Raw genomic sequence first — 25,832 nt, forward strand, 5'->3', positions numbered from 1 at the left:
CTCTGTTCAGTTGCGTACTAAATAGGCTCCGCCCTTTTCTTGCAAGAATTTTGTAGAGAATTCTCCAGAGAATTCTCGGCTGTTGCAAACGGGCTTTATGCATGAATAAAAAGCGTTTCTATTTCAATAATTTTACCTAACTTAAACTGTGAATCTCGAATCGAACATTTGTTGTTTTAAAAATGTAAACTCAGGAAAAAAAATGCAACGTTTTTTGAAATCTCAGTAAGATAAAGATGGTTTATCCATATACTCTATGGTTTAACCATAGGAACTGAAGGACATAATTCTTAACCTAAAAAAATATCATAACCTATGAATGTTCTCAGTTCTTAGAGTTTGAAAGAGGTGTTTTTGAAATATTTTGAATTTTGTGTTTTATATTGATACGCAATGAAATTCAAAAATAAACATAAAAATCACAACAGTGATGATGACTTCGAAGATTATATTGAAGACACAAAAAAATGGTTCGAACAGGTACTGAAAAACATATTTGTTTGTCAAAATCATGGTCAAAATATACTAAAGTGTTCATTTTGTAGGTTCCTGTTGTACCGGAAAAATTTCCTCCAGCAACGGAACAACTAATTATTGAATTGAAAGAAGAGGCGAAGAAATGTCTGGAATCTGAAACTGCAAATTACAAGATCAGTAAGTTTTTGAGGGTTTCCAATATCTTCCATATACATAGGTAGGCCAAGGTGTCTCCACAAATAGTTCACATAGTTTTTATGTGAAGGTGACTTAACATTTCATTTAGGCAGAACGACAAGGCCAGAAGGAACTAAGAAGTTGAATCAGATTTTAGTTCATAATAAGAATCAAATTCATGATGAAAATTTCGTTTCAGTCAATTATCAGCTAACACATTGAGTCTAAAGTTGCAAAGCAAATGAATAAGTCCTTTGTGATTGACTGTCCTCTAAAAATATTCAGTATTTCTTTTATGAAATGAATCGTAAACAAGTAGCTAGAGTAGATGCCAGAAAAATAAAACAGTCCATAAAATGGGAAATAAAATTCTTCAGCGAACTCACAAACAAAATTTAAATTCAAAATTGTAGACCTCTCCAATTATACAGTAATAATTTCTTTCAGAAAATGCCAAAACTAACTCAAATTACCAGTGGATGAAATCTGTTATGACCAAAGGAACAGTTTCTGATAAAATTGCTTCTCATACTGTTATGATCCAAAATGATCCAGTCCATAATTTGGAATTACTGAGAAGCTTTGTTGGAATGGTCAAAGTTGGAAAGAAAAAAGAATGCATTGGAGTTATGGGTAAGAGTTTCATCTATACTCTAGAGTAGTTCCAATACTTGGTGATAAAGTCTTCAGATATGGATTTCAAAGTAACTGATATTGTGATCCAAGGGGTGAACAGGTCGTGAATTGTGGTGTACAAATTGTAGGAATTGTTGTGAATTGCCATGAATTGTCATGAATTGAATTGAATTGCCAGGAATTGTCATGAATTGTCGTCAATTGCCAGGAATTGTTGAGAATTGTGGTGAATTGTTTGGAATTGTTATGAATTGCGAAGCATTTTTTTAAATTATTATGCATCCGCTGACATGTAATTTTTAGTTGTGCAACTTCCTAGTCTTATAAATGAGTAGCATTTATTCATTTATATGGGCATACCTAGTATACAGGGTCATTCTTTCTTAATCCCACCCAAAATCATACGAAAAACTGCAGAAGATATTTTCACGCAATTCATTTTCAGTGGGTTATCCGAGATGTCGTTGAAATTTGGAATATATGAAATATACTCCCGAATTCATGCGACAAAATTCAGGAGGAGATGGCTCATATGAAATTAAGATGGGTCTTTCCTGTAACAAAATTTCCTCAGCCTACCCCTTTGTGAGATATCACACCTAAAAGGTGGTGACTAAAATTCAGTTTTCATTTTTTTTTCTGAAATTCCAGTAAAGCTAAATAGAAACTTGGAATTCTGTTTTTTTTTCTTGCACTCGCTTATGACTAACCACGGGTATTTTTTCAATATTCCTGTTACATTATACGGGTGTGAAATAAGCAACCCTACTTAATTTCATATCAAAACTTTTTTCCCAAAAACAATAGCTGAATAGAAAAACCATATTTTAAAATGTTTTCAATGAATTGAGTGGAAAGGAGTAAAGAAGCAAAATGTGGAGGGTTTATAATAAATGCTGGAAATGATCGCCTCCATCCAAAATAAAGGAACATAGTCTACGTGTTATGGAATACTGATAATTTGGAAGAAAAATAAAAACTTAATTTTAGGGTGATATCTCGGAAAGGGGTCGGCTGAGGAAATTTCATACGAGCATTGACCTTCTGAATTTTGTCGCATGAATTTTTAACACCCTGTATGAGTTTTAGTCACCCACTTGTATGCCCAATAAATTTCAAATTTTTGGATCCGGCATCGAATTTTGATGGGATTACCTCACTTATATTTCGAAGATTTCCAGGGACATTTGTGCTCTTGGAAAAATATTCTGTATTCGTCGTTAAAAACTTAAAATGGGAACCCCAATTTAATTATGATTTTTACATTAAATAAAGAAGTTTACGGCATGCAAACAATTATTGAATTCTGAAAAAGTACACCTCCGGACAGGATTCGAACCCGCGACTCACTCGATTACCGGTCGAGTGCTCTTACCAACCGAGCTACCAGAGTTCACGACCTCCTTCTGCGTTGACGGACCTATACTGAGGAAGAATCCATTTGTTAGTAGATGTCTCACCCTTGCGAACATTGAAACGTTCGCAAGGGTGAGAGACTGTTAGGTGGTAAGGGAACAACATTCACTTTCAGTGATCATCAAAATCCTTTTTACCCATGTCATCGTCGACATTTAGCGATATCTGCAGGGAATCAAGAGGTGTACTTTTTCAACAATTGTCTGCATGCCGTTAACCTCTTTATTTATTATAACTCACAGTCATGAATTCCACTTCTTAATTTAGATTTCGTCTTATGATTTCTACTTCTGAAAATAATCAAAAAATGTCACATCAACTATATGCCTGTAATTCATCATTTTTGAAATATTCAACCAATAATAGGTATATCTAGTAGTAACTTTTAGTTCTAATTATTTACCTAATTTTCAAATAATTAAATAATGAATAATAGTAAAAGTCTCATCTACACATCTCATTTCTTTCCACTGTAAGTAAGAACAAAATTTCTGGTTCCACGGCCACCAAGTCAACCCCATCTAACGAACTTTGATTACAATGTTTGGGGAAGGATGAAAAATATGCATACACCTAATGGACATGCATCCAGTATATGGTTCGTGCATACTACTTATTTCTGCAACTAGAAAATTGCAGAACTGAAGTTTTCATGTCAGCGCATGGCCTAATCTTAGAACATAGAACAACTATATATTGTTCTATGTTCTAAGGGCCTAATAATTAAAAAACTCTTTGGAATTCATAACAATTCCACAAAATTTTCAAACAATTCGTGAATTGTCTTGACAATTTATAGCAATTCACGGAAATCCACAAAATTTCCTGACAATTTACTACAATTAACAACATTTCTTGACAATTTACTACAATTAACAACATTTCCTGTCAATTCACGACCATTCTCAAGAATTCCTAGCAGTTCACTTATCCAGTTTCATATTGTTGTTGAAATCGATTGCAAACATGTCAATGTTGTTTCATTATATTCGCCAATCAAGCGTTGATTCCCCGATCTAGCTTCGTGAAACCGGACCTAAATCTGACTAAGTAGGTATTCTTATAATGATTTGAAAAAACTTCGGTATTGCATATTTGAGACTTACTCTGAAATATGAATTGCCATGAATTGTAATGAATTGTGTTGAATTGCCATGAATTGTATTGAATTGTGTTGAATTGGTATGAATTGTTTTAAATTTTCATGAATTGTCCGTGAATTGTCAGGAATTGCCATGAATTGTGTGAATTGTTGGAATTGTCTGAATTGTTTTATATGTTATCATAGGAATTGCGTGAATTGTCTGAATTGTGGTGTACAACATTTTCATGACCGGTTCACCCCTCGTTATTATCATTTACAGACTGATCTAAAATCACACAATAATTATAGGAGAATTTCCCATTAACAAATGATGATTCTTGTTATTATTTTAGATGCACTCACAGATCTTTTTCTGGAAGATCTACTCTTACCAAACAGAAAATTACAAGCATTTCATCAGAAACCATTGACTTTATTGAATAATCTCTCTTCCGGGAATGCAGTATCCAGACGGAAAATATTAAGTGTTTGGTACTTTGAAGATCAATTGAAAGAAATTTATGACACCTATATAGAAGCTTTGAATACAGCTGCACATGATTCTGTTGATAATAATAAAGAAAAGGCTATTACAGGCTTGTTCAAGCTGTTATCTGGAAATCCAGAGCAAGAAAAAGTAAGATAGATATTATCTTGCAACATCTATATATTCATATCATTTACTGATTTTTCAGAAATTATTAGCTTTCCTTGTGAATAAATTAGGTGATCCTTCCCAGAAAGTAGCATCAAAAACTATTTATTGTTTGGGGCAGCTCATAAGGAAGCATCCTAATATGCAGGGTGTGATATTAAACGAAGTCGAAAAACTCTTGTTCAGATCTAATGTATCTACAAAAGCACAATACTATAGTTTGTGTTACTTATCCCAGTTTTATTTGAGCCATGAAGAACACGAAGTAGCCAAACGATTGATAAATGTATATTTTGGTTTCTTCAAAGCTTGTGTTAAAAAGGTATGTATTACAATAAATCATTTATATTACAGAAATTGTCATACTCACGGTGCCCTTCATGTTCAAAATGTAAGTTGTTATCGTCAGATTGTTAACAACTTGTGATTCAAACATTTAGATTTCAATGACTTATCATTTTTGGTTTCTTGAGAATAATGAACAAATAATTTGTTATTTTCTCTATGGAAAATGCACTCGCTTTCAACATTTATATTTTGTATCTACATAGGATACTCCACAGCCTTCTCTGTTCTACAGGGTATTCCAAATTAAGTTGGCGATTGTCAGTACAACAATGTATTTTGGAGTTTTGCCTTCTGTCAGAAAGAATACTTACCTTTGAAAAGATACTGTGTATATCGAACCATTCTGCACTTATGTATTTCAAATATTGGGTCATTATGTCTAGTCACTAATTTCGAAAAATTTAATGTTATACAGGGTGTTCCAAATTAAGTCGGCGCCATTGCCAACTCCATTATTATTGTTGCTATGAATTCGGTTAAATGGGCAAACTACTAGCATTTTTAAGAGTCTTGTCGATGCCGAAAAGAAACAAAAAATTGACACTCTCGTTTTAAAAATATTTCATGAAATGATATTTTTTTAAATGGAACACCCTATATTTTATCATGCATTTCTATTCGATATAACATTCGCAATAAAAGAGCTCATATCACCTTTCTTCCCAAAGTTGAAAATGAGCAACTTATGAGGAAACATTTATTTCATTCACTACAACAAAAAATTTCTTCATCTTGGTGAATAAAACCCAACACCCTATTTTGGTACTTATACTAATGACAATATTTATTGGGTGTTTGGACAATCATGAGGTTTGATTCGAAAAACAAAGGAATTTTTTGTTATAGTGAATGAAATAAGTATTACCACACAAGTTGCCCATTTTCAACTTTAGGAAGAAGGGTGTTTTGAGATTTTTTGTTGAGAATGTTAAAACGAATCGAAATGCATGATAAAATATAGGGTGTTCCATTTGAAAAAATATCATTTCATGAAATATTGTGAACACGCTGTGAATTTTTTGTTTGTTTTCAACATCGACAAGACTATTAAAAATGCTACTATGCTACTAGTTTGCCCATTTAACCGAATTCGTAGAATCAATAATAACAGAGTTGGCAATGGTGCCGACTTGGACTTAATTTGGAATAGCCTGTATAACATAAAATTTTTCGAAATTACTGACTAGACATAATGACCCCATAGTTGAAATAAATGGGTGCAGACTGGTTAGATATACAGGGTGTTTTCAAAGGTGAGTATTCTTTTTGACAGAAGGCAAAATTCATTGTTGCATTGATAATCGCCTATATAATACATATTCAATTGCAATTCGATGCGATTTCAAATTTGTGTAGAATTGGAAGCCAGAAATTTCGACGCTATACATTATGCATCGCGGAAGATGAAAAAAGTGTAAAAAATTGATACACTGGGTTGAAAGTGCTTATGGCACTGTTTCTTGACAAAGTGATATTATTGCTACCGTATTTTTACGTCAGGTGGGAGTGTGCAAACGACTTTGAACAGACAGTGGTGACAACTTTTGATTTCATGAATGATTCGCTCGAATTTATTGATAAGTTTGGTATCTTATCTCAATTTTTTTTCACACTGATGTCTTAATTATTTTTCTTCAATGAGTGAAATATATCGAATTAAACCATGTTATGAAAAATCTTGCAATAATGAGAAAAATACAGAGTTTTTTTCAAAAACTGAATTGGTCAATATTCTGAATGAAACTACCGAGTTAGTTTAGTCAGGTCCAAATAAAGTTTCTCGTGGCTTTCCGATGATTCAGATCATAAACGATCTAGGGTTGTATTGAGATACGAGTCTATGACGAGTCTTTGACTCGTACGAATATTTTAACAGTAGATTCTTGAGGTCAAAAGAAACACTTCTTTTCTATACCATTTTTCCAATTGGTCCCTGACAAAAAGATATTATATTAAGTTTTCATAATGAGCTATGTCACCCCTGCAGAAACAAAATTACCTTCGGAATGACTAGCTAAATCTATGACACTATACATCTGTGGATCTTTTGAACAGGGTTGTATTCAGCCAAAGTAGCCAATTTTTCATATTTCACAGATTTTTTTATTTTCAACATCAAATTACTCGAAAACGGCGCAGTATATGAGAAAATATGAAGAATTCTTTTATTTTACCATACGTTCAAATATTCATTAGATAGCGACCAACTTAGTTTCAAGAGTTAGGTTCTTTGAATTTTTTATATTTTTATGGTACGTAATGGTCATAATGAGAATACTGCAAGCCGTGGGTGATATCTTGTGTTCGAAAAAGATTCATCAAATAAATTGAAAACTATATTCCGAAATTCATTACATTCGGTAAAACCGTTTGTGAGATAGAACTAAAAATAATTTTCTTTATGGTTTTATGGTAACTTTTAAACCGAGCCGATTCGGAAGAAATGATAAAGGAAAAAAGTGTTTCTTTTGACCTCAAGAATGTACTGTTGAAATATTTGTAGGAGTCAAAGACTCACCCTGTATTTTGATCAGTTCTACCTTATCTTTGAAAATACTCTGTATTGCAATGCTTTTCAGTCCTGCGAATTATTTATTTTAAAGTTTATTTATTTAATTACTTTCAATGATTTTTTTTTTAATCATTTACTTCTTCACTGGCCATAGATTATTAATTATAAAAAGCTTATTAATACCAGTGGCGGCTCGTGGTCATGAGAGCTGAGGAGGCTAATAGTTTTCGAGGAGTGTTGGAACAAACTCTTATCAGTCAATAAAGTATACTTCTTCAACATAATGAAAAGTTGTCAGTTCTAAGATTAATTTTGAATGCAAGAGGATGCTATATGCTCCTTTTACTTGTTATGCCTTTCGATAGATCGCGGTAAATTTTTCAATTCGGAAAACCCCGTTTTGAACCATGAAGTATATTCTGTTTGATGAGGAAATAGTAAATATGGCCAGCAAAATAATTTTTCCCGTTTGATCGATCCAGTTAACCAATCACATTTATCGTACCAAAACTACCAAACAACACTGAAACGTCTATTCTGACGCTTTCGGTAGACTTTAGTGTAATTAAATTTGGTGGAGGTCTTGTAAAGGTTTTAACAACGTGTACAGTTAATTCTCAATATTCAATTCCATTTTATTTTTTGATCCGTATCAGTACTTACCCCTAACGCCCTAACAAAACAACCTATCTTAACAAGAATATATCACAAATTTCCCGAAGTTCCAGTTCTCCACGAAGTCGTTACATTCAAATTAAAAATTGAAATCATAACAACTACCTCTGGACAACGCCCCTACCGTCGGAGATCAAGCGAATATAGTCGAAGACGGCACGAAAGAATCAATGGAGAACAGGGGAGCTGAGCCTCCTCTGGTACATTTTACGGGCGAATATGGTACAGTAAGTCAGCTGAATTCTTGTTCGGCTAGTATGCGAGTCCAGAGAACGTATGCGTGAGTTACACTATCAACGGAGGCAGCAGGCCCAACAGCCTCCGTCCGAATAGGCAGTACTAGGAAATATTCACATTCGACGCGGCGGACGCGTACGCAGCCGGTGGATTGTATGATTGTTATGCTGGATTTTTATGAGCGGAGGACCGAAAAATGAAATAATTTTTATCTGAATATCTAGTTCAGGTGTTCGGAAAATTTATATAGAAATTACTTTCTGAAAATGAGGACATGCTCGAAGTGAATGTATTTTAGCTCTAAGCTTTATGAGGAGGCTTAGCCTCCCTTGCCCCCTCTGACGAGCCGCCCTTGATTAATACTGAAAAGTTCTACAGAGCGCCGCTCGAGAAAGCTCAAGCGAATGACCACTCTCATATTCAAACTTGAACTCATTTTAAGTTTGAAGTTTCCTTTAGTCCTACCAAAAAGCACACTTAAGAAATATTTTAAATTTAAAGAGACTTTACATTTGATTTTGAAACTGTTTGATAAGCCATCGATAGTCCTGTGAAAGTGAAGGAGCCTAGGTCTATGGCACAAATACCTTCTTCTTGTGTTTCATCGATATGTGTTTGTAGCAACCCAATCGATTCTTGATTTTATCATACGTTCTTTTATTTTTTCAGGGAGAAATAGATAGTAGAATGATGTCAGCTCTATTGATCGGAGTGAACAGAGCATATCCCTATGCAAAATTAGAAGAAAAAGTTATTTCTGAACATTTAGACACAATTTATAAGATTGTACACCTTGCAAACTTCAATGTTAGTTTGCAAGCATTATGCTTGCTTTATCAGGTATCTGATTTCACAAATAATGTGGCTGATAGGTAAACTATCTAACTATTCCCATGACATATCAAATTCTTATTGATGTTTTTTTTTAGGTACTATTCAGCTTTGTATCGAAAATTGCTTGATCCCAAAATAATAGCAACCAGTCATCAAGCGATGCTGTTGAATTTAATCTACAAATCTCTTTTGAAAGATACTGAACAGAATAGAGTTAAAGCAATTATCAAAAGATTGTTACAAGTAAGTATGATACCATATCTTATTTTGATGAACCCAGTCTTTTTATCATCTGCATTGAACTATAGTACATAGTACTATCGTTGATATTCATCTTGATGCCTTTTGGAAAAATTTCAAATACATAACATTTTCTAAGTTCTTGATTAGATGTACTACACCATATTTTTCCTCTGTGAAAATGTTTGAATTTCTGTCTTTTTTCTGAAAATTTTCAGAAAGTCACGGATTTATTCAAATATTCACAGTGTTGAAAACATAAACTGTTAGAAATCGCTCGATTCGAATTCCAAGGTGGTTACTATTGGCATGACATCATTTCATGCTTTCCGAATACATCTAATCAAGCCATAGAAGAAGTTAGAAAAGGTTGTGTATTGATTACAATTTTTCCGATTGGCACTCAGACTATATGAAGGATTACTTGTTTCATTACAATATTTATTTTTTCAGTTATGCCTACATCTAAATACAAGTTTCACTTGCGGTATTCTTTATCTGATATCCCAACTTTTGAATAAAAAGAAGGGTCTGCTTTCCACCATTCAGAAAGCCACTTTATCAGTTTTGGATGAAGATGATGATGGGGAGGAAAAATATAATGATGTGAAAGTAGACGCTGAAATTGAAGTGAAAGATGAAATTTTGTCAGATGTAAGTATGTTCATGCTCATAATATAAATATATGCATGCATTTTAGGGAGGATGCCAACTAAAGCATGATTACAAAAAAGGTTTTTTGAAATTGCTTCATAAATTTTATACAAAATTTGAAAAACCTGTGCAATCCAAAATTAATCTTTGTCTTTTGTGATATTTCAATAATTCTTCCAGAAATACACTGTGAGTCTTTGACTCGTACGAATATTTTAACATGAGGTCAAAAGAAACACTTTTTTCCTATACCATTTTTTCCGATTCGGCCCTGATAAAAAGATATAGCTATTTTTAAGTTTTCATAATGAGCTGTGCCACCCCTGGAAAAACAAAATTACCTTCAGAATAACCAGCTAAATCTGTGACTCTACACATCTGTGGATATTTCAAACAGAGATGTATTCAGCCGAAGTACCCAATTTTTCAAATTTCACAGATAGGTACTATTTAATTTTGAACATCAAATTACTAACTTACATTTTACAAAACAGTTTATGAACATCAACGTGTGTTCAACTCATGCGGACGCGTCGATTATTATAGCATTCGTTTTCGAATATTTTTGAATACGACAGCAATCAGCCACCGACTCCAGGCGTTAAAAAACCCGGATTGATCGAGCTAGCTTGCCAAAAATTCTGAATTAAGTGAAAAATAAAACAGTTCAAAGTTTTCGCGAAACAAAGTGAGAAAAGACAATAATATTCCGATAATAAACTCTAATCTGAAAAGCGAACATATTGTTGTGATGTTTTTATCAGATCTGGCGCGTGCCGGACGATAACAGATAAATATAAAGTGTTCCACACACCTATAAGAAATGTCTGATGACCAAATAAGCGACCCGTTTCGAGGTTTCCCATCAAGCGAAATAAATCAAGGATATTCAAGGAATTTATCACTGCAACAAATACATCCACATCTTGACGAAAGCATGGAAACAAACAGCAAAAATACCTGGCAGGTGGCGAAAAAACGCAAGAGATCAGCCACCCAAACTCCTAGTCCGCCCACAACACCAACAAATAACAGATTCTCACCGCTAGCAACAACATCAACTAGCGACCAAAACGATAATATCAACGGAAATGAAAAGAAACAAGCCAACAACGAAAACAAAATGCCAACTCCACCACCGATTTTTATCTACGACGTTGCTGACTATAAGGCAATGTTGAATAGCTTCACACAGATAATAGAGAAAGACTCATTTCACACAAGAGTGCTAGCAAACGACAAAATTAAAATAAGCGCGCACACAGTAGACACCTACAGAAAACTATCTGCACACCTGAGAAAGGAAGAAATAATCCACCACACTTACCAAATACGCGAAGAACGAGCATATAGAGTGGTCATTAGGAACCTTCATCACACAGTTCCGATTTCCGAGCAACAAGAGAACCATTGCATATGTTTTTCGTTGATCTTGAGCCCCAACCTAACAACAAAACTGTTTATGATATTCAATTTATAAATAGAACCAGAGTCAACATAGAACCACCAAGAAAGAAGCGAGGATTGATACAATGTATGAGATGCCAGGGATACGGCCACTCCAAAGCATACTGTTACAGACCTTACAACTGCGTAAAATGCGGAGAACAACACGACACAAAAATTTGCCAAAAACAGAAAAATACACCAGCAAAATGCGTCTTGTGCAACGGTAATCATCCGGCCAACTATAGGGGTTGCCAAGTATATAAAGACCTTGTACAGAAAAGCCATCCCAGAAACACCATTCGCCCACAAATTAATACCTCAAGCCTTCCGCCAAAAACCCAAACCCCATCAAACAACCAAATACCACAAACACAAATTCCACGAACCTATGCTGAAGCGACAACTAATAAAAATCAGGAACAGACACCTTCCAACCTTAACCAGGAGTTATCAGCATTTTTTGATGAATTCAAAAGCCTGTTTACACAACTACTGAACCAGAACACCATAATGTTGAATCTACTCACTACCCTTGTAAGCAATGGCAAATAATATTCTCCGAATTGCAACATGGAATGCCAACGGTCTGATGAATCGCAAACAAGAGATCCAAACATTCCTAGATCTCAACAAGGTGGACATCCTACTGATTTCTGAGACACATTTCACCAGTCGAACAGTATTTACTATTCCATTCTACACAGTCTACCACACAATTCATCCTGATGGAACTGCTCATGGAGGATCAGCTATAATGATAAAAAAATGCATATCCCATCACGAACTAGAAAAATTTCAAACGGACGCCATTCAGGCTACGACTGTTAAGATCAAAACCAACAACGGAAATCTATGCGTAACATCAATATACTGTCCACCACGACATACAATCTCAACAGACACGTATAAGGAATTCTTCAGCACTCATTGTGGGCGGTGACTGGAATACCAAGAATACAATTTGGGGCTCCAGACTTACAACAGTCAAGGGGCGTAACCTACACCGGGCTATGACTGACAAACATTATGAACACCTTTCAAACGGAGAGCCCACATACTGGCCAACAGACCCAAGAAAACTACCTGACCTTCTTGATTTTTTTGTAGCGAACGGTATTCCAACACAAAATTGCCTAGTGGAATCACATTATGATTTAACATCTGATCACACGCCTGTTGTTGTTAGCCTAAACAGTATACCCATACAAACAAAGCTTCCACCCAAATTAGCCTCAAAACATACAAAATGGGAACACTTCAGCAAATATATTACTGAAAACCTGAGCAACATGAGTATTAAAGACCCAACTCAATTAGATGAAGCAGTGGAACATTTCACCAGTACGATTCAACAAGCAGCTTGGCATGCTACTCCCTTGAACCCACAAGAAGTATCAAATTATTTAAGCACTCCTCTCCACATACGACAACTTATATCTGAAAAAAGAAGGGCAAGGCGAATTTGGGAACGGTCACGAAACATCAACGATCTACATCAGTATAGAAGATTAACTCGGGTTCTCTCGGCAGCACAAAGAGATGTCCAAAATGCGTCGTTCGAAGCCTACACAGAAAGCTTGACTACAGCAGATCACAGCCTATGGAATGCCACAGAAAAATTTAAAAGACCAACACCACATATCAGCCCGATAAGAACAAACAATGGTTGGGCACGATCAAGCAAAGAAAAGGCGGATGCCTTTGCTTCACATCTGTCTGAGGTATTTGTAGAACCTGAAGGAACACCAGGGCTAACAATCGATGTCAAAGAGTTTTTAGAAGCATCATGCCAATTATCGTTACCAATCAAATCAATAACTCCCAAAGAAGTGAAAGCTGAAATACGCAAACTAAAAAACAACAAAGCCCCTGGTTATGATTTGATAACTGCACAGATCCTCAAAAGGCTACCAAAAAAAGCAATAGTGTTCCTAACCACCATTTACAATAGAATGCTAAATCTAAGTTACTTTCCCATATTATGGAAATATGCCCACATGGTTATGATACACAAAGATGGCAAACCACTACACGAACCAGCGTCATATAGACCAATTAGCCTTCTGTCAATACCAGGAAAAATATTTGAGAGACTGCTACTAAAAAGAATTCAAGAGGACCATGAAACGAACATCCTTCTTCCTGATTACCAATTTGGATTTCGGCAAAAAATGTCAACAATTAACCAAGCCCACAGAATAGTTAATGAAATAGCCAACTCTCTTGAAAATAAATGCTATTGCAACGGCGTATTTCTAGATATCTCCCAGGCATTCGACAAAGTTTGGCATTCAGGTTTGCTTTATAAAATAAAAAGAAACCTTAATAACAACTATTACCTTTTACTGAAGTCCTACCTCTCCGATAGAAAGTGCTCCGTCAAATACAATGATGAAACATCAGGATACTTTTCCCTCAAATCTGGCGTACCACAAGGAAGTGTCCTAGGGCCTTTCCTGTACCTACTTTACACAGCTGACCTGCCCGAAACTCCGAATACAACCATTGCTGCATTTGCTGATGATGTAGCTATACTGTCCTCAGATGACGACCCCTTGGCCACCTCCAAAAACATTCAAGATCACCTAAACAAACTTGACAACTGGTACAAAACATGGAGGATGACCATAAATCAGACCAAATCAGTCCAAGTCATATTCACCACAAGAACCAGCACTTGCCCCAAAGTAACTTTAAATGGAAAAGCAATACCTACCAAAAAGGAAGTAAAATACCTAGGCATGCACCTAGATCAACGGCTCACATGGGAAAAACATATATTAGCAAAAAGAAAACATCTTGACACCAAACTCAAAAAAATGTACTGGTTAATCGGAAAAAAATCAAAACTATCCATCCAAAACAAAATGACAGTGTACAAAGCAATTTTAAAACCGATATGGTCATACGGCGTACAATTATGGGGTTGTGCGAAACCAACGAGAATTAAAATAATTCAGAGATTCCAATCAAAAACTCTTCGAACAATAGCTAACGCACCATGGTACGTTAGAAACCAAAGATTACATGAAGATCTCGAAATCCCATACGTAACTGATGTCATCAAAACCGCCTCTGCTAAATACCAAGAACGACTACAGGGACACTCTAACGATCTTACCCAGAATCTGTACGCAGGAGGACCAAACATCAGAAGACTCAAAAAATCATGGCCTGAAGATCTCCCACAGCACCACCAGACTAGTGCAGAATAAGTAGAAATGTCACTGGACATTTCACTTTCATGTTGTAACTTACATCAAAATTACTTAATACCATTATGAGTAGATTGTAATTTCTCCAAATAAATGACATACTAAAAACATTTTACAAAACGTTCAAATATTCATTAGATAGCGTCCAACTTAGTTTCAAGAGTTGGGTTCTTTGGATTTTTGGTATTTTTGTGGTACGTAATGAGAAAACTGAAAGACATGGGTGATATCTTGTGTTCGAAAAAGACTCAAATAAATGAAAAAGTATTCCGAAATTCATTCAATTTGATAAAACCCTTCGTGATATAGAACTAAAAATAATTTTTTTAATGGTTTTTCAATAGCCTGTACCTTTTAAACCGAGCCGATTCGGAAAAATTGGTGAAGGAAAAAAGTGTTTCTTTCGAGCACAAAAATCTACTGTTGAAATATTTGTACGTGTCAAAGACTCACCCTGTATATTAAAATGATGAAAGTAATTGGTTCAATTTTACACTTATATAATTTGAAATGTTATAATTTTCAGGTTGAAAATGAACATATTAACATAAAAAAAAATGTTTCGAACGAAAAAGAGGAAATATTCGATTTGAACGCATCTGTCGAAATTGTTGATTGTAAAGATCCCGAAATTAAAACTGAAACAGATGAGGAGGGCTCTAAGAAGTCTCGCGGTTGGTACCATTTGAATATGAATGTGAAAAAAGAAAAAAATACCAGTGAATATAACCCTCTAGTGAGAAATCCTCTCTTTGCTGGTGCTGAACATGCAGCCTTTGTAGAATTGCATTACTTAAGACAGCATTTTCACCCTACGGTTTCCTTATATGCAATGAATATTTTGAATGGTAAGTTTTCTTTCTATTTAATGCAAATTTACCTGCTGATTCACTTTGCACGGTAGATCTACTTTTTCTTGTTTAATTTATGGTCACTTAGGTTCGTGATACTATTATCCTTATACTTTCAGGTCAACTCATAAAATATCAGGGAGATCCACTGAAAGATTTTACGTTGGTCAGATTTTTGGATAGGTTCGTTTTTAAGAATCCAAAACAAACGGATGAATTCCAAAGTGGATCCCATCCAACTTTCGGAAAGAGGAAGTTCTACAGACCCAAGGGAGTGAAGTCGTTATCAGTAACTTCGTCAGAATATTTACGTACAAGAGAAGATAATATCCCTGTAGATGAGAAGTTTTTACATATGTAAGTATTTTCTCATAGTTTTGAGTCACGAAATGGTCGCCAATTGTAACTGCATTTTTGAGTACTGATTCTTGGTTTGATCAAATAAAGTAATTATAAACCGAAAATTCGGTCAGACACTAATCAAGGCATTAGCCGATTTTTTTCAGTTGGTTTTTATTTGTATGAATAGGTGACGTTGAAATTGAGCCTTTTCAAATATAAAATATCACCTTTTGGCAATAATTGGCCATGTTCGCGGTGCAATTCTGAACTGGTTCTGATATCAGTGAGAATTATTTGAGATGTATACCACTTGCTTATATGAATATCAATAAGGTTATCGAACTAGTCAGGACAACAAAAGAATAATAGTAAATGCTGACCATGGTTTCGGTCTCCTTTGACCTCGTCAGAGCAACACAACTCCTTCCCGATGGAAAACGCTTGGAATTGACGGATCCTAGTTCAATTTAGATCGTAACACTTGTTGATATTCATCTCAGCGTCTGAATTATTCCCATTATTGTATTCATTGCCTCACTGATAAAGGCGCTTTCTCTTATTCATTAGTTTACCGCTGGCATCATTTCTGTGTGAACTCGAACGCGTTCCACCTCTTCTTTTCTCTCACGCGTGTTGCGTTGACTACAATAAGCAGTCCAACGTAATTAGGATAAATATTCCGATCTGGAGGGAATGGGTAATTCTCCTCAATTTGGGTTATCTCTGCATATGCAAGTTTAAACTGAAAAATTATGAGTTTCATTCATGATTTTTTCAAATTCACCGCGGAAACAAATGGGGTTTTAAAATTTAAATCGCTTTGTGCGGAGTTCACGATTTGGCAACAGCGTATACAAGACGATGAAAAGAACAATGTCCGATCAGCTTGTTTATAAAATAAAAACTGTTGATCTACAGGCGCGTACTTACTGGCGAGCTTCAACTGCAACCGGCCATAAAAATCCCATAAAATTTTACGACCTTCCTCGTTCGTCGCAGACTTCATAGACAGCCATCTTTGTCTATCTCATCAAGATAATGCATTTGTTGTCCTTTATTATCAAGGTATATTTCAGTCGATGTTGCCAGCTTGTGCAATTCTCACAAAACGCTCGAAACTTTAAATACCCATTTTTATTTTTCATTTTTGAAGCCCGTTTGCAACGGCCGATAATTCTCTGGAGAATTCTCTACAAAATTCTCGCAAGAAAACGGCAGAGATTATTTTGTATGCAACTGAACATAGAATTCTACCGAAAGTGTGTATGCAACAGTAAATAATTCCACGGCGCATGAATCTTCGAGTAAATTCTCTAGAAAATTCTCGGCTGTTGCAAATGGGCTTTAGTGCTTAAAATAATTTTTTTCGGTAAACGGTTGAAATGGTTATTTCAAAATGTGATTTCATAAAAAATACATCATTTTTGTAAGAAGGAGTATTCCCTATTGGATCTCGTTACATACTAGATGGCGCTTAAGTACTTAATAATATTCGGAAGCTACTACGAGTATTTAATTAGGGTCCGTCAATTCAAAGCGCTTTACGTCGCAGTTTGAGTTGTATTGCTCTGAAGGGGTCAAATGAGATCGAAACTAAGGCCAGCATCTCATACTTGTTCTGTCTCCCCTACACTTACATGTGAGGAAATGCAGCCTTTTGGAAACAATAAGAAAATCCCTTAAAGGGAATCTCCTACCCGGAAACTGGGTTGGACGTATGAGAATATTGAACCAACTGGACTCAAACCTCTTGGCAAAAACATCGGATGTTATGCCAATCATCTTCGATTTCGAAACGCCCTTTTAAACGGTCATAGCTGACCTTCCTAGTGCAATAAGTTTCGTAAATCGTCTGGAAAAAAAGTCTTCCACGTGGTTTACTGATGAATCAGAAAGGGGCACCGGCATTGGCGTATATGGACCTAAACTGAGGATCTATAAAGCCCTTGGAAGTGAGCCCTCTATTTTACAGACCGAGACCCTGGCTTTTTTCGTATGCACTCAGGAGTTTCTAAAATGAACTGCAAAGGGACGTATATCTATATAACCACCGACAGCCAGGTCACGCTGAGGTCCCTGCAATCACACTGCTAGGGATCTCTGCTGACATGGAAGTGCTGTAATACCATAAAGCAATTGGCCAGAGGCAATAAAGTGACTTTACTATGGCTACTAGGATATTGTGGTGTTGAAGGACATGAAAAAGCCGATGAACTTTCAACAAGAGCATCAAGGTTAATACCTGCTGGACCTGAACCTTTCTGATGGCTTGGAAAATACCAATATAGGGCAGCGGTCCAACAATGGGAGTTGAACAACAGAATGACCCTCTGGAGAAACACTCCTGGACTTACTCAGTCAGAGAAATTCGTGATGATTTCACCGACCTACAACAGAAAACTGCTAAAGCTGTCACGAGCTGAGCTTCGGGTGATGGTGGGACTGCTGACAGGGCACTGTCGGTACAAATATCATTAGTACCGTATGGGAAAGTCAGTAGATTAGATTTGTAGGCTCTGAGGATCAGAAGCAGACACACCTGAACACATGGTATGCAGGTGTCCAGAGCTGGCTGGCCTAAGAACCATTCACATGGGGAAACCGGTCCTGGATACTCACGAGGTAACGTCCAAGGCCCCTAAGGATGTTGTCGGTTTTATCAACACATTGACGATCTCCTAGTGTTCCTATGAATGAGTAGGGTAGAGAACAAAAGATATACATGGTCGCAGTTCCCGAAAAGCTAATCGAGCCACAACGACCCCGGCTCAAATAATAATAATAAGATCAGCATCTACTCTTCTTCGACGGAACGTCTCCCTTTCGTTGCCCTGACGATGACCAATTGGCTAGTTCGTACAGATCGTAACACTTGTTGATATTCATATATCAGCGGGTGTTATACGTGTGAATTAATTCTTATTATTGTAGAAAAAAGTGTCTCAAGTCCAGAAAATTTGCATGTCGGCTCTGTCAGAAATCTTGATTAATATAGTTGTTCTACTTTATTTGTTTACTTCCATGATGCAGTGATATATTCACTGTAATCACACTATCTTTTCAATATTAGGTATCTTCAGAAGAAATATAGTAATAGAAGTTTGAAAGACGAAGATGAAAGTGATGTCGATTCTGTAGCAAGCGATGAATTTGAAGAGATGCTTGAGAAAATGACAGGCACTCAAAAAGAGGATATGGACTTCATGGAAGATATAGGAGATAGATTAAAAAAGAATAAAAGTAAAGCCAGAAATGAAGGTAATAATACTCTCCTCAATAAGACATTTTTCATTTTGCTAAAATAGATTGGTCAAATTAATTCTGTTTTTGGTTCTGAGTTTCATTTCAGTTGTATTGGATTTTTTAGTGTATTGGAAAAAAATTGGAAGATGTTTATAACTCCAAAACCATCAGCTGTATTTGGCCAGCTAGAGGTTTAATAATCGCATTTGGACACCCTTAACTTCCTTGAAAGTTCCTAGCTCTTTTTTCTTTTGGAAGTAAGAGTGTGTACAGACTAATGAACAGAATTTATTTTAACCACTAATTCTTAATCAATGAATCTAACTTAGTAGTTAAAAACATTTTACAGCTCAAAATTGGAAAGTTATGGAATTAGATTTTCTTCTCTACTGATATTTAAAAATAATAATAATATGTTTTTTAATGACCATCGACAGAAGTCCTTCAGCCTTAGTAAAATATTGTATCAATTAAATTCCATTTTTCAGATGCTGATGATGAGAGTGCTGATGAGGATGATTCAGAGGAAGAACTGATGGATGAAGATGATGAAGGTAATGTGAATTTTATTGATATAACAAATAACAGAAAAAAAAAGTAGATTTATTTTTGAATACCTATTCGCTACATCATTGAATGAAATATGATGAGTACAATGTTTTCTCATTTCGGATCATAGTAAGGGCCAAGAGGGCATCCATTACATGAGGTGTTTTTTTTTTCGATATTTTGACCCCCTCCCTCCCTCTAGGGACATTTGGTGAGGAGTCTGCATCTTGGCTCATGGTTCTTTAAACCAGGACAAGTGTCTTGTCAAATCTGAATTCTGAACTGTATATTAGTTGTATATGGTCTGGCAAGTCGAACTATTATTCCTTTCATTCATGCATATTTTGCACACTTTCATTTCATGAAATTTTTCCAGATATCGAAGATGATGAAAATGACGATCTCATGGAGGAAGGTGACGAAGGTAACATGATTTTCTTACATTTCAATAATAATTTTCAGTAGATTTATCAGATTAGGATACTTAACAGGTTAGCTAACTTTTTCATTGAATATAAATTGTTCATCAAATCAACCATATAATTTTCAAGGTCTCAGAATATTTTGAAAAATCAATATAAAATTCCTTACCCAATTCGATACAGCATTCATTACCCATATTTCTAGATTTAGTATTTTGAAATTAACGATATTTGTAAAAAAAAATGAAAATATCGATCTGTTTGCAACAGCAACTCATGCTGTTGTGACAAATATTTATGGTCATCAGTTGTGTTAATATATTACTGTATGATAGAAAGTAAATACTAATTTCAATTACAGATTTACTGAAAGATTTAGATGATGATGATGATGAAGAAATAATGTTTAGTGATGATGAACTGAAGGATAAAACAAAAAAGAATTCTAAAAAGAATAAGAAGAACGAATCAGTGTTTGCACCAGCAGAAGAGTTTGCAGAATTATTAGAGGATGAAGGAAGTTCTTATGGAAAACCTGGTAGTTCAAATACACTGTCCAACAACGATAAATCACGTAAGTTTTACTGGTAAACGTGGATCGTACAATAGGAGTTGAAGATTCACAATAGGGAAAATGGACATTTTGTTAATGCTTCCTTTGACTCTTATAAATTCTATATTTATACATACACTAACGGCCAGTTTCATAATGAAACTTCCCTTTAATTTTAAAGCTTCCATTAACCCTACTAAAATGAAACTAAAAGAAGCTTTAATTTTAAAAGGATTTAAAGTTTGATTATGAAACTTGAAGTAAATGAATAATAATAATAAATAATTTCATTACGATTATTATCAACAGCCAGTTTTATAATCAAACTTTAATTTTGAAGCTTCCTTTAGTTCTACTAAAAATGAAGCTTTAAATTTAAAGGAACACTAAATTTGATTTTGAAACTGTCTGTGGTAATGGTACTTTTTTGGGAAATTAATTTATTTATGTTTTTATTTTTATCATAAATTACTCTGAAATGATGTGTCATATAGTTCTACCAGACAAGTTTTAAATCTTACTCTTTTTCAGATAAAAAACAAATGATGTGGGAAATGAAGAGAAATAACAACTGGTCAACAGGAAAGAAGAGAAAAAGGAATAATCCGAATAAGAATAACAAAAATAAAAGATTCAAAAAATAATGTAAATATTGTTTTGCATCTTTGTTTATGTACATATTTGAATATAATTCTTTCAGAATATTACACAGCTGATTTAATTCAAGCATATTTCTCATTTATAATCATTTGACATTTATTCAGCAAATCCACCATGTCTTTGTATTTGGCCTGGTTACAAGCCTCTTGAACGGGTAACCATTTATAGTCTTGATGCTCATTGGACAGTTTGATACAAGCATTATTATCGGTCAGTTCTGCTAACCAATAATGCACTGTTTTTGGCTTTCCTTTAACATCATAATTTAGGGTGAATTTCTCATTCTCAAAAACTTTGAAGTCTGACTTCACGAGTCCAGCTTCTTCATTAGTTTCTCTATATGCTGCTTGCAGATCAGTTTCCCCAGGATCGGTGTGACCTATAAAATTTTTTTTAAAAAGTCCAAACAACCTAATTTTAATATTACTCAGTATTTTAGAACACAAGTCACTACACCGTGTTCCAAATCTATCTATTTTGAGCACTCCACATTGCATCATCACCATCTGATAATTGAATACAATATATCTACACCGGGAAACAACGTTTTATGAAGAAGAAAAAATCTTTTTGAAACGTAAAAAATCATTTTAGTTCATACTGTTACAGAGATCAGCAACCCATCAATCATCACCATTGATATTGATTAATATCAATAGTCCATTCCAATATTAATAAAAGAAGGCATACTTCTTCAGGGAACGCTACTTCTGTGTTAAGATCTTCAATTACACTTCTTCCATAACAAGCTAATGAATGTGAATTAAAATTTAAATTTAGTTTCACGGGAAAAGAAAGAATAACCTTTTTCAATGAAATAAATTACCACAAACCTTTGGGAGGTGTCCAATGATGTTCTCCATTAGAAGATTGCAATAAAAGGAACTCAATGACACCCGTGAATCTTCTGAATATTATAAATCCTGCTGCAACTTTTGCCATAATCAACTAATGGTTTTCGTTTATCCAATTTTAAGAGCATTAATAATTAAATTAAAACTGCAGACAAAAGTGAGGTTAATATAAAAAATGCCACAGACAGAGACAAACTCTGCCAGAGAAAATTTTATTCGTGCCCATAGAAACATCTTATTATTATTTTATCGATAATCAACAAAAATAGCTCAAGAAGATAATTAGCAAAGATTATAGTCTATAATCTTTGATAATTAGCAATATCGCTTTATCTTCTTGAAGCTAGCCTATGCACGTAGTATGTAGGTTAGACGTTCGATATCGGCGATTTTATTTTCGTTCATCGCATTCAAGTTCAAATAAATATTGTAGCAACCACAGTCATAATTAAAACACCTGCATTCTCTGGAATTCATTTGAATATTTTCATTGTGGAGTTATTATTGAACTTATAATCAAGCACATTGAAACTTATGTTTCAATTTATTTTGTAAAGTGTTCTGTACAATTATACATCTGCATATATACAAAAATTATACATTTATACAAGTTTACATGAATAACTTTTTCATCTTCTCTTTATCAGCCAAATTCTTCCCTTTCATCAAATGTTCCAAGTTGGCCAATTCCTTCTTAACTACAGTTTCCATAGATGGATCCAATTCAATAACTTTTAAGAAATCACTTTTTGCTTTCTCTGGGTTCCATGCACCAACATGAGCTTTTCCTCGTCTATAAAGTGCTTTTACATTATCTTTCTTACAATTCAATACAGTGGTACAATGCTCAATAGTACCATAATAATCGCCAATATTCAAGAGGCATTGAGAATAGTTCAATAATAGTAGCATTTTTTGTTCATTTAATTTATTCCAGTCATCATCATGAGGCTTCTCCTTAACCATCAACTGTTCTAGAACTCCAATGGCCTTAGCATATAGTTCTGAGGCTTCTTTGAATTTTTTCAATTTATAGTGATCATTGCCCTGTTCTTTAAGCTTTGGAACAAGCTCCAGAAGTTCATTCTCTGTTAACTGCCAGGTTTCTTTCTCATATTGTTCAGGTTGCTCTACTTCAACTATTTCCATAATGAATTCTAAATTTTCTGGTTGTTTGATTAAATTATTGAGATCATTGTATCCAATTCCTTCAGTTTGAAGTGTCATCGCACAACAGTGAGTATTAGATCTTTCCTCTTTAGGCTTGTGTGAATCCCTGAGAACTTTAGACACAAAGGGGTACTCGAGCACTAAAGATTTATGAACTCTAAACCGGCTCACTTCATTCAATGCCATACCTCTCAAAATAGACTCCCATACTTCTAATTTGAATTTTTTGCCTATCAATAGTTCTACGGGTTTACCCTGACCCAACTTTTTTGAGTCATCTAATAATGTGTTATCATTATTCAAAATTCTCGTTTGGAAATGAAAATGCACTTTAGTCCCTTCTCTAAAAGCAATTTTTTTAGCACCTGCATAGAGAATTTCTTTAATTATTGGTCTGGATTCGTCAGGATTCATGCTCAGTGTAAGTTGGTCTTCGGATCTTCTACTTCAAATCGAACACTTAAAAAATTACATTTTTTCCTCAAAGAAAAAAAAATGGACTTATACTCTATTATCTGTGGAAACGAATTGATGATTGATGTGAGTGGTGAGTGATATGAGATAAAATTTTAAGATGATTTGGAAATCAATATCAATATTTATGTTTGTTACATGAAATGTCATATTTCAGCATTCACATTCACGTAAGGACATAAGACCATAGATATATACTACTTCTCCGTACGTAACTTACTTTCCAACGTAGACTAATTAATAAGCTTAATTAATTAAATTTTAATTATGTTTATATCAAAGAGTTACTCTTTCTTTATATGTTCAGTGGTCTTCGGTATTTTAGTGATTCAGTTATTCTAACCTCAACCTGTAAGTAGCTCACCTCTATGTCAAATGTCAATCACGAAACATCAAAATATGTGAATGTAAATAAATATTAGAACCAAAATATTATTATTATATCTTTGAATAGACCCCTGAGACAAGATAACAATTGTCTCTGTTTTACGGATATTTTTCAATTGGAATTAATTGAATTGAACTTCAGTAAAATGGTATGCGAAAAGTGCGAAAAGAAATTAGGTAAAGTTATAACACCTGATCCATGGAAAAGTGGAGCACGAAATACTACTGAAGGTGGTGGAAGAAAAGTAAATGAAAACAAAGCCTTGACCGCGAGTGTTAATAGATTTAATCCATACACTAGCAAATTCGCAACATGTAGGTAAGAATTAGGCATTATCGAACCTAACAATATATGTAGAATGATAATACTTCTCCTCTTTATTGTATCTCATCTGTTTTTGTTCAGTGGATGTGCTGTACTATGTATTATTCTTGCACCATTTCAATTGTGGTATCTTGTTTCCAGTTAAATTGTATTATGAGTATAGATATAGACTATAGAGAAATAAAAAGTAATAGTTTAATTTCTCAGAATGTAGTCTAGTGCATATTGCATTGTATTATTTCTTTCTATTATATGCATATTATAAGTAATTTCCATATATAAATTGCAAAAATTCTACTCTGAATGTGGGAATTGCCCCAAGAAAGAAGAGGACTGTCGCCCATTGCGAAAATAATTAGGTATATTGAATGTGATAAATTATCTCTGATTCTCTAATTCTCTGAACTCGTACAAGCTCACAGAGCTTCTGAGGTATATTTCGGTACCAAGGGAGAATCAGGATAACGTAATATAATTGAATGTTCATATGGACCGCTGTCTGAATCAGTTCCTACTACACTTTGTCATTAGAGGCGAGTTCGTAGCCTGACGTTCATGATGGAAAAACTAGTATCTCGTAGCCGATGAGATATGAGCAGTTCACTTGAAAATAAGTGGGGCAAATCAAATATGGAGCTGTCAAGTTGAATATCGAAGAATTCAACACCTGTAATGAAATTATTCTCGCACTGGGAGATTGCATTTTTACAGTCCTCCTCTTTCTCATTGCGTTCCCTATGTTCGGCATTAAATTTTTGTAATCTGTATATCGAAATTACTTTTTTAAGGCTTGGACAACATGCTCACATATTATGAAATTCAAAAACATTGAAAATTGTACTTTTTAATTTAGTTAGTTGAATATTGTTGGTTTATTTTTTTATTTATTGCAGGATATGTCGACAGAAAGTACATCAAGCAGGATCACATTATTGCCAAGCTTGTGCTTATAAAAAAGGAATTTGTGCTATGTGTGGAAAGAAAATGCTGAGTACTAAAAACTACAGGCAATCTTCTGCATAGTATGACTTTGTTTTATAATCTATTGACTATATAGGGATCAAAGGAATATTCATGTTCGATATTTAGACTTTCAAGTTATTTTTAATTTGTATATTTGTTACCAATAATCTATATGGATAATACCAACAATTGTTATGTGATTGAATTCAAAATAATGTCTTCTAATTTAAACCTAATGAATATCAACCTACACCACTGGATTTTTACTTATTTATTCATACTGTTTACCCTGGAGATAGATTAATAGCTACATATAGATTTTTTCCTTTCAAATTCATAAATATATGAGAGGCAATACACAGTTTAACAAAAACCTTACCCCCGTTGAACTGAGTACTGTTTCCAATGTTTTTCAACATAAAATTACTGG

At 34.5% G+C, this 25,832-nt stretch overlaps 4 protein-coding genes across 4 annotated transcripts; 2 read left to right on the top strand and 2 right to left on the bottom strand.

Annotated features, from left to right (window-relative positions):
* Nucleotides 1-307: 307 nt before the first annotated feature.
* LOC123309394 (CCAAT/enhancer-binding protein zeta) lies at nucleotides 308-21,276 on the top strand. Its single transcript, XM_044892501.1, has 15 exons — nucleotides 308-480; nucleotides 546-654; nucleotides 1,102-1,287; nucleotides 4,144-4,427; nucleotides 4,486-4,767; nucleotides 8,887-9,089; nucleotides 9,147-9,294; nucleotides 9,745-9,945; nucleotides 15,136-15,457; nucleotides 15,580-15,817; nucleotides 18,873-19,060; nucleotides 19,534-19,599; nucleotides 19,971-20,018; nucleotides 20,378-20,590; nucleotides 21,101-21,276. Exons 1-15 carry the CDS (start codon nucleotides 394-396, stop codon nucleotides 21,211-21,213), a joined length of 2,688 nt encoding a protein of 895 aa, XP_044748436.1. The 5' UTR covers nucleotides 308-393; the 3' UTR covers nucleotides 21,214-21,276.
* On the bottom strand, nucleotides 21,211-22,283 carry LOC123309412 (bis(5'-nucleosyl)-tetraphosphatase [asymmetrical]). Its single transcript, XM_044892526.1, has 2 exons — nucleotides 22,063-22,283; nucleotides 21,211-21,608 (listed from the first exon to the last, which is right to left on the bottom strand). The coding sequence occupies exons 1-2, from the start codon at nucleotides 22,169-22,171 to the stop codon at nucleotides 21,292-21,294; spliced, it is 426 nt and encodes a 141-aa protein (XP_044748461.1). The 5' UTR covers nucleotides 22,172-22,283; the 3' UTR covers nucleotides 21,211-21,291.
* A 325-nt stretch (nucleotides 22,284-22,608) lies between these two features.
* Nucleotides 22,609-23,849, bottom strand: LOC123309404 (AH receptor-interacting protein). Its single transcript, XM_044892513.1, has 2 exons — nucleotides 23,774-23,849; nucleotides 22,609-23,675 (listed from the first exon to the last, which is right to left on the bottom strand). The coding sequence occupies exon 2, from the start codon at nucleotides 23,665-23,667 to the stop codon at nucleotides 22,696-22,698; it is 972 nt and encodes a 323-aa protein (XP_044748448.1). The 5' UTR covers nucleotides 23,668-23,675; nucleotides 23,774-23,849; the 3' UTR covers nucleotides 22,609-22,695.
* Nucleotides 23,850-24,088: 239 nt separating this feature from the next.
* Nucleotides 24,089-25,662, top strand: LOC123309420 (cysteine-rich PDZ-binding protein). The gene is made up of 2 exons (XM_044892536.1): nucleotides 24,089-24,433; nucleotides 25,333-25,662. The coding sequence occupies exons 1-2, from the start codon at nucleotides 24,261-24,263 to the stop codon at nucleotides 25,460-25,462; spliced, it is 303 nt and encodes a 100-aa protein (XP_044748471.1). The 5' UTR covers nucleotides 24,089-24,260; the 3' UTR covers nucleotides 25,463-25,662.
* The last annotated feature ends 170 nt before the right edge of the window (nucleotides 25,663-25,832 follow it).

The sequence above is a fragment of the Coccinella septempunctata genome, chromosome 1 (assembly GCF_907165205.1).
Source record: "Coccinella septempunctata chromosome 1, icCocSept1.1, whole genome shotgun sequence".
NCBI classification, from domain to species: domain Eukaryota; kingdom Metazoa; phylum Arthropoda; class Insecta; order Coleoptera; family Coccinellidae; genus Coccinella; species Coccinella septempunctata.

What these genes read in the sequence shown, in the direction of transcription:
- LOC123309394 (XM_044892501.1), top strand. Translation starts at nt 394, where the DNA reads ATGAAATTCAAAAATAAACATAAAAATCACAACAGTGATGATGACTTC. An exon ending in TGCAATGAATATTTTGAATG is followed by an intron (nt 15,458 to 15,579) that starts GTAAGTTTTCTT and finishes TTATACTTTCAG; the next exon opens with GTCAACTCATAAAATATCAG. An exon ending in GTCCAACAACGATAAATCAC is followed by an intron (nt 20,591 to 21,100) that starts GTAAGTTTTACT and finishes ACTCTTTTTCAG; the next exon opens with ATAAAAAACAAATGATGTGG.
- LOC123309412 (XM_044892526.1), bottom strand. Translation starts at nt 22,171, where the DNA reads ATGGCAAAAGTTGCAGCAGGATTTATAATATTCAGAAGATTCACGGGT. An exon ending in TCATTGGACACCTCCCAAAG is followed by an intron (nt 21,609 to 22,062) that starts GTTTGTGGTAAT and finishes AAAATTTTATAG; the next exon opens with GTCACACCGATCCTGGGGAA.
- LOC123309404 (XM_044892513.1), bottom strand. Translation starts at nt 23,667, where the DNA reads ATGAATCCTGACGAATCCAGACCAATAATTAAAGAAATTCTCTATGCA.
- LOC123309420 (XM_044892536.1), top strand. Translation starts at nt 24,261, where the DNA reads ATGGTATGCGAAAAGTGCGAAAAGAAATTAGGTAAAGTTATAACACCT. An exon ending in AGCAAATTCGCAACATGTAG is followed by an intron (nt 24,434 to 25,332) that starts GTAAGAATTAGG and finishes TATTTATTGCAG; the next exon opens with GATATGTCGACAGAAAGTAC.